The following is a 7,933-nucleotide window of genomic DNA, read 5'->3' as shown; positions in this document are numbered from 1 at the left end:
GCTTCCCTCCTACCCATCCAAAGACCAAAATGTCAGCCGACCTAAGTATGGATCTTTCATCCTGCAGGTCCGTCAAAAAGTTCACTAGCGATTCTTTCTTCATGGAAATACCAGTACGTCGACAATCATTAAAGAGAACATCCCTAACCACATCATGTTGGTACTTGAAACCAAGGAGCTCTCTACAATAAACCACATGTTCCCCAAAAGTGTCTAAACATGCATTGCGACAAACTGAGCATATATGGTCAAGTGGGAATAGAGGAATCATGAGACGGTAACGATAGATAGTTCGGTACTCCATAGGAGACATATGCTGGCCGAGGCCATCGATAGGGATAGTTAGCAGAAAATCTTAAGCATGAGGTATCCGAAGACACTCAAAAACTATTTTCTATCTAACAGTCATGTCAAAGTCGACTTCCATATCTTTGACGATTTTGTTAAAAAGGGCACACGCTAATGCTTTTTGGGATTTAGGGGGGCGTGTCCTTATTAGTGAAACCGCTACAGTCGAATCTCGTAATCGTATTGCGAAGACGAGTCAAAGCACATAGGTAATCAGATTCCATGCCACATATGCCATGTAATATGTGGTCTTGTAATGTCCAAGATTGGGCCTTCGAGGCTACAAATGCGTAGGAGGAAACCTCGTGTGCTGAGTACAAACCCAAACCATTGAAACGAATGGGTAAGGAATTCAGACGACACTAGATGTCTCCAAAGAAGGGACCTCAACATACCACCATATTCTCGATAGCTCCGTGCAATCCTTTGTCAAATAACAAAGTTGCATCTTCTATGTGCATCGGTTGACATGTCCTTAAACCAAAGAAAAGTTTTGCAATGCCCATACATGATCGAAGCAAATGGAACTCACTCTGCGGGTCACATAATTATGAAAGAAGACTCATCAAATCAACAACACTGTCTGCTCTCTTCATGGTCAGTTCGCTAATAAACCTTGTGTCTCTACTAATAGCCCCTAAGGAGCTTCACCCCCAAAGATGGTTTCCCTATATCATTTGGGAATAAATTGGCACGAAACCTCCTACCATCATAGAGGGCCAAAAAATCTATGTTTCCTTGATGTTCAGCTTAAGACCCAAGCCTCGACCATTCATCCGAATAATGTTCAACACTCTAACCACCTCCTCTGAATCCCCAATAACAGTCTCATCATCTAGATACCAACATGGAGAAGGAGCTTGCATAAAATTCATTTTTAGATTGTTCAAATCAAATCCCTACAAAACATGTATATAGGTATTCTTCCTATAATCTTTAAGCTGTGTTCTTGAATTTAGTAACGGAAAGAAAATAGACGAAAGAAAAGTAAAGAGAAAACAGAAAAAGAACGAAAAAAAGATATATTATATATTTGTGTTTCCTAGTCTGATAAAAATAAAAGAAAGTTAGGTTGAATGGAAAAATATGGATTTATTGATTATAAAAAACACTTAGTATGTGAGATAAAAAATTAGAGGTCATGTGATCTTTTTTATATTTATGTTAAAAGGGTAAAATCGTAAACAATAACCTTATAAAAATTTAGGAGACAAGATTATAAAAAATCATCATCCCTTTTTTCTCCGCATATTTTTTTTTCATTTTTCTTTCCAATTCCTCTCACTTCTCTCCTTAAAATCAACACAAGAATTGGGATTTGTTGCATTTAAATAAAATATACATAATACATCAATATAAATGATAGCTACTATAAGAGCTCAATAACAATGTACTCAAGAGACCCAATCCATATTGGAATTGAGACTCTCATGACTCGGCTGTCAAAAATCGAATCCTTGAGGGCATAACTATATGATGTTATATTTAAACGTAAACATCCAAAAATCTAATTTCCATTTTTGTATTTGCAAAATGAAATATAATGTTACAATTGTAATTATAAGAATAAGTTATGTGATACCAATTACAATCGGCAAAATGGGTAAAATTACACGAAGTTTTGAGCTCGAGTAAATACAAATACACCACCACCTCCCACCGCTCGACCCACAAGCATATTCCTGTCCAGATATGAAAGGTAGTAAAGCCCTCCCACCGATTGCCTGCCACGTCATATACCAAGTTTATTTATTTCCATTCTTATCTTATATCATAAATAAATAAATCTGTTATTTCTTGAAATCTGATTCAAATTAGCTTATAATAAGTTTATGAATGTACCTTCCTGGGCTTGTGGTACTCACTGGAACTTGAGCTTTAAAAGAACGAATCGCTTGCAATATCTAAAAGTAAATACAAAAAAATAAATCACATAATTTGATTTTTGATGTAATTAAAAATCAAAACAAATAATTAATATGAGTTTACTTGTAAGGTTAAAAATGAACGTGGCAGTAATGCCGGGGCTATTAGAGCTTGCAATTCTTCACTTATATTTATATTTTGTAGCGATATCTGCCATTGAAACAACAATGCCACCAAAAATTCAAAAAAAAAAAAAAAAAGTATTTTTTTTTATTTTATATAATTGGAGATCAATGATATTAACCGACCTCTTCGAACTGTAAGTTGATGTTACGCCGCGACACGATAGTAAATTTTGCAGATACAAGGAGGGTAGCACCTTCGTTGTCCTGTAAAAATCACGTGTTGTAACAGTACTTCAGAAATTACAGGTTATACACATATTTTGATTCATAATTTCATACATGTTCTAAAGTAATTGTTTCCTTTTAAACCACTAGAAAAGTTTTGATTTAATGATTAATTATGTGGTTACTAAATAAAATCATCTACATACCTCTAATAATCTAGGAATACTCCAACGAACAACATTGCGGATGTAGCCTCCATTATCTTTACCCTTGCATTCAAACTTCTGAAATATCTGGCCAACCTAATTATCATATAGCAATTCACGTATATCAACAGAGGGAATCTGATATTTTGTAAGAGATAAACAAGGGGAAAGAGATGAGGATCACTGAAGCAACCGAAAACCTGAAAAAAGGGAAGTCTGGAGGAAGAATCAAGAAGAACGAGAACATCAGAGGCAGATGTATACTGCAATCGCCATGTTCCATCCAATTTCTCCAAATCAATTGGTTCATTATCCACTCGACAACTCTCCAAATCCACCTACAAAATCCCATTCCTTTCCACCATCATACTACATAACTATGGAATCAATCTGAATTCGACATTGATGGATGAAAATTAAAGCGAAGAGGCCTACCAAAGACTCTTCAATTTCTGAGCGTTGGTTAGGGGTAGTGGTGAGTCCACGCTGAGTGTCTTGAACAGCTTTCAACAAATCGTATTTCTTGTTTTCTAATTCTGTTTCATTTATCTGAATCGAAGGAAAGAAAGAGAAGGAGGGAATTAAATATGAGAAATATGGATGGGAAGAGGGGAAATCGAGATGGGAGAGAATCGAGTACCTGTGGGGATGATGTAAAGGTTGTTGTCATGGAGCATCGAAATCTATTTCTTGAATATGAGAAGGGAAAGGAGAAGGTTGATGAAGAAGGTAGAATATTTGAGGTTGTTGGTGGCCGGAAAAGAGCAGTTGTAGTCGGCAACCGCAAATCCATTTCTCCGGGAACCCCTGTTGGGGTTGGATATTTGTGGGAGCGTTATATATCTTGCAAAATTATGGAATTCACACGCACAAAACTAATTTTAACTTTAAAATAATAATAATACTAATAAATAAATAAATAAATAAAAGAGTCAAAATTTCATATTTTTTGGGTAGGTGTTTTTGGGATTGTTTATTAAAAGAAAAAAATTCTCTATGTATTTTGTAAAAGTTTTTATTAGTTTTTCTGATGTTAATTTTTTTTTAATGAGTTTAGAATATTTTATTTGGTATTAAAACGTAATAAACTAATAAAGTGTTTGTAGCGTTTGATGTTTATACATATAAAATGAAAAATAATGATCAAATAATATAAACACTAGGTGTGAGACCTATGTATTACATGAGTTTAATTAAAAAAAAAACAAATATAAAATTTTAACAATTTGAAAAGTTTGAATTTATAAGAAAAATAAAAAAAATTTGAATTATTAAAATTAATGAGACTTTAATTTATTAAATACATTACATATATAAACTTTTTCTAATAAATATTTTACATATATATTACCTTAGGCATTAAATGTGCAGTTTTAATTTAATAAAATGAAAAATACAATAAAATAACAACTGAAAAATAAAAAATTTAAAAAATTTAGAAAATGTTATGTATCCAAATGAATGAAAAAATGACAAGTAGCAAAAAACCTTCATTTATTAAGGAGGATATAATTACAATAAAGTTAATATTGTAAATTGGTTTGAATAAGTAGTAAGCTATTTTTAGATAGTTAGTAAGCTATTTTTAGATAGTTTAGAACACTAATTTATTAAAAACTTATTATATAAGTCAACAATAATTTTTAATTTTAATTTATCCAAATGCTAAAAATTGTTTATTCGTAATGGCAAACCGCAATAATAAATTAATAAGTATTTTAAATATGCAATCACAGACAACCGTAATAGTAAAATTAAAGAGATTGCCATGATAGCGATAAATTTCACATGTCATATGTGAAATCACAATTGTTTGTTTTTTATTAAAAAAACTTCTTGAACCCTTTTGTTGTCCCTGCAATCATTTATTTTTAGAATGCCATATACTAGATAATGGATAATGTCTTATAACATATTCTAATCTAAAAATTCAAACACTCCCGCTGTTGAATTTTAAAAAGGTAAATTTCACATGTCGTAATTTTTTTTTTTTTTTTTTTTTTTTGTTTAAAAAAGCTTCTTGAATTCACTCTTTTGTCGTCGGTGTGCAATCATTTATTTTTAGAATACGGCATACTTAAAAGTTAAAATGATAGCTGTTTAGCGTGTCAAAACTAATAAATAAAGGGGTAAAATAAATTCTTAAATACTACTACTTTGTACTAAAAATATAATATAAGATAAGTAGGATTCATCCACAAAAACACGAAATAAATGTTTATACCCTTTTGCATAAGGTACAAATGAGATCACAAAAACGGAGGGTTTAGATGCAATGATTTAAATAAAGGACTGAAATAATAATTAAGCAATTGATTAATTAAAATAAACTCAAGATTTGTAAGTACTTCAACTCTATGTAAGACTAATTAACAATGTGATTGAGAATATGAAATGATATTTGTTTAGTTCTATCTAAGTTGGTATTAGAAATGCTAATAAGCTCTAGCAAATCACATTCACCATGTTAATTAATTAAAATAAGTTCTTTAATTAATTATAATCTAACTAACCTAATCTAAACAAGTTCTTAGATTAGGTGGAAAGATTGTATTACGCTTGTGTGAAATTTACTAACGTTCAATACTTCTCATAAGCTTGGAAGTGTAAGAATATATGAATTTGATTTACACCAGAATAATTTTAAGAAAGTTCACTCTAGTGTTTTTTACTTGTTCTATATGACAAAACAATTACGGATTTTGCATATTAGATAACTTGAATGAATCAACCCTAACTCAATTGACCAAAAAGAACTAGAATTGAAATCAAACCTTCAATTAAAATAAAATCAAATTCACTAGATAGCATTTAAAACAAACACCAAGTCAAATGATTGAATTCACACACAAAATTGTCAATCCATAAAGTTGGAGAGTTAGGTTTCTAGCCACTCATGACTAGAACAAAGAACAAACCTAGAAATTGAAATTAAAGTCTTACAAATTAAAATCCAAATGAAATCCAAGTGTTTTCAAGCAACAATTGCCTTCAAAATGCTCCTCCAAATCGCCTCCAAAACTCACAAAATCGACTCTCTTTCTTCTGGAACTGGTTGCACCTTTTTAGATATGAGATAAGCTATTTTAAACTGACGACCTCGTTTACACGGCCCGTGCATGTAAACATAAGGATAACATTTACACGGCTGTGTAAACACAAAAAGTAAAATGCTCAATTTGGTTAGGCCTTCAAAGTTCTATGCTCGATAGAATGTGTTTACAGGGCCTGTGTAAACAGAAGGCTTGCATTTACATGGCCATGTAAACCTTTGTAAAGCTAAAATCTTCATTTTCTTGATAACTTCCTCCTCGATGCTCCACAAGTCCCGAAACTTCATCCAAATCTCTTATTCATCACCTTAACTAAGACCCTACCTCCAAAAGTCCCTGAAATATCACAAAAGTGTGTGAATGAAATTGCATCATGAAAAATCCCGAAAAATATGCAAAATGCATGAGTTTAAACCTAAATACAATGCATTTTTATGGAGTAAAACTACAAAATGGATGCATGAAATGTTCCTAAGAAATCTCCCCAAGCTTGAACCTTTCTTGTCCTCAAGAAAGAATAAGAAAATTTTAAACTAGAGAAAATAAAATAAAGAAGAATAAAAGAAAATCAAAGTCAAAACTTTTTGAAACTTAATGAAAGAAATCAAAACAAACATGAAAAAGAATCCAACCCAATTAACCCTGTTTTTGTACCATAGTTGAGAATGTACCTATCGTGCGTTGAGTAAATTTGGCTTTAGTCTCAAATTATATAACAATAGAAATAAGGCTTTAGCCACTCCCTAATGCAACTCAACATATTCAAAGATCACAACACTTGTTCCTTCTCAATATCATCAAGTCAATTCATGGAACAAAGTATGGTCTTACTCTCGTGAAATCGTATGTGACAAAACATGCTCAATCATCTTTGTTTCACAAAATATAACAATTACCGACTTCAACTATTTTTTGATTAACAACAATCTTTTTCTAAAAAAAAATATCTTCTAAAAATTTCCTAATGTTTACCTAGATTGGTTACAAATTTCAAACCACTTACACCAGTCAAAGTAATTAAGATTCAGTCCCAATGTCATAAGTTCAAATACAAGTCCAAATGAATCTTTTGGCAGCCAAGCATTTTTCCTAAACATATTATTCAATTAAACTATAAACACAAATATATAAAAAGCTTTTGAAAGAAAGGAAAATATGAGCGTGCAACGCGCATGATCAGCCAAGCCAAGTAAGTAATTCCCCAATGTGCTAGCCATGTTTTTATGATATTTGAGCTTTGATGATATATGGAACTTGCTATGTGTATGCTTTTAAAATTATATACGGTTAGGAGCTTATAGCCTTAGAATGATTGATTTGGCCTTATTTCCTGCTCCTTGTCTCTTTGTGGTCTTAGGGTAGAATCTTTTATTCGAAAGTCTATTTGATCCTTTTCTGTGTATAATTTGCATGCATAAAGGCAACCTATTATGATTGGTCTGATTGATATGAGTAGAGCAAATAAGACATCCTAAGATTGATGTATGCGGTAGTTTGTGGAATATGGTTTGGTTTTGGGATGAATTGGGGTTATCAGATAGGGGATTGGGGAAAGGTACAGGTAGGTGTGGAAGGTAGTATTGGGCCCGTACTACTGAAAGCACAAGACCTGTACCCGAACCAATGTTAGATCTGATGACTTCAAGTAGGACCGGTGTGGGGAGATCCCTTTTATGGACGTCCTGATAGTTATGATTTATGACATTTCAGTTCAGCCTGGTGATGACAAGATTTGGAGCAGTGGGGTCAGGATCGAGATCTGGATATGGGGCAAGATCGGACGACACTACCATTGTGATTGATGAGAGGCTGCGCAAGCTTATTGCAGCAGAGGTTACCAGGGGCATCCTTGACGCTACCCCAATCATTTTTGGAACGGTCAAAGAGGGAATACTGGAGATCATGGAAGAGAGATTCAGGGCAATCAGGGCTAAGATTGGTGTAGGTCAGGTTAGGGCCTGAACTCTCTCGTATCAGGAGTTCAAGGCGTGTGGGGCGCCAGAGTTTTTCGGGTCCAGGGACCCCATTGTTAGCCGACGCTAGGTGGTAGATATCGAGAATTCCCAGCATACGAGTTCTTTCCCGGATGCAACAAAGGTGGGATTTGCTT

The 7,933-nt window shown here is 33.2% G+C and overlaps 1 protein-coding gene across 1 annotated transcript; it reads right to left on the bottom strand.

Annotated features, from left to right (window-relative positions):
• Positions 1-1,846: 1,846 nt before the first annotated feature.
• LOC145041615 (Plastid-lipid associated protein PAP / fibrillin family protein) lies at positions 1,847-3,624 on the bottom strand. Its single transcript, XM_078989748.1, has 8 exons — positions 3,411-3,624; positions 3,206-3,319; positions 2,971-3,108; positions 2,771-2,866; positions 2,523-2,603; positions 2,338-2,424; positions 2,191-2,252; positions 1,847-2,072 (listed from the first exon to the last, which is right to left on the bottom strand). Exons 1-8 carry the CDS (start codon positions 3,561-3,563, stop codon positions 1,958-1,960), a joined length of 846 nt encoding a protein of 281 aa, XP_078845874.1. The 5' UTR covers positions 3,564-3,624; the 3' UTR covers positions 1,847-1,957.
• Positions 3,625-7,933: the final 4,309 nt, after the last annotated feature.

This window comes from Lactuca saligna, chromosome 4, assembly GCF_052625555.1.
Source record: "Lactuca saligna cultivar CGN05327 chromosome 4, ASM5262555v1, whole genome shotgun sequence".
In the NCBI taxonomy this organism is placed as follows: Eukaryota; Viridiplantae; Streptophyta; class Magnoliopsida; order Asterales; family Asteraceae; genus Lactuca; species Lactuca saligna.
Note: the sequence above shows the minus strand (reverse complement) of the source record. Positions and strands in the feature narration are given on the sequence as shown.

Coding starts and splice junctions, on each gene's coding strand:
- LOC145041615 (XM_078989748.1), bottom strand. CDS start 3,563: ATGGATTTGCGGTTGCCGACTACAACTGCTCTTTTCCGGCCACCAACA. Junction 3,109..3,205: donor CAGAAATTGAAGAGTCTTTG/GTAGGCCTCTTC, acceptor GGGATTTTGTAG/GTGGATTTGGAGAGTTGTCG. Junction 2,425..2,522: donor TCAACTTACAGTTCGAAGAG/GTCGGTTAATAT, acceptor TTTCAATGGCAG/ATATCGCTACAAAATATAAA.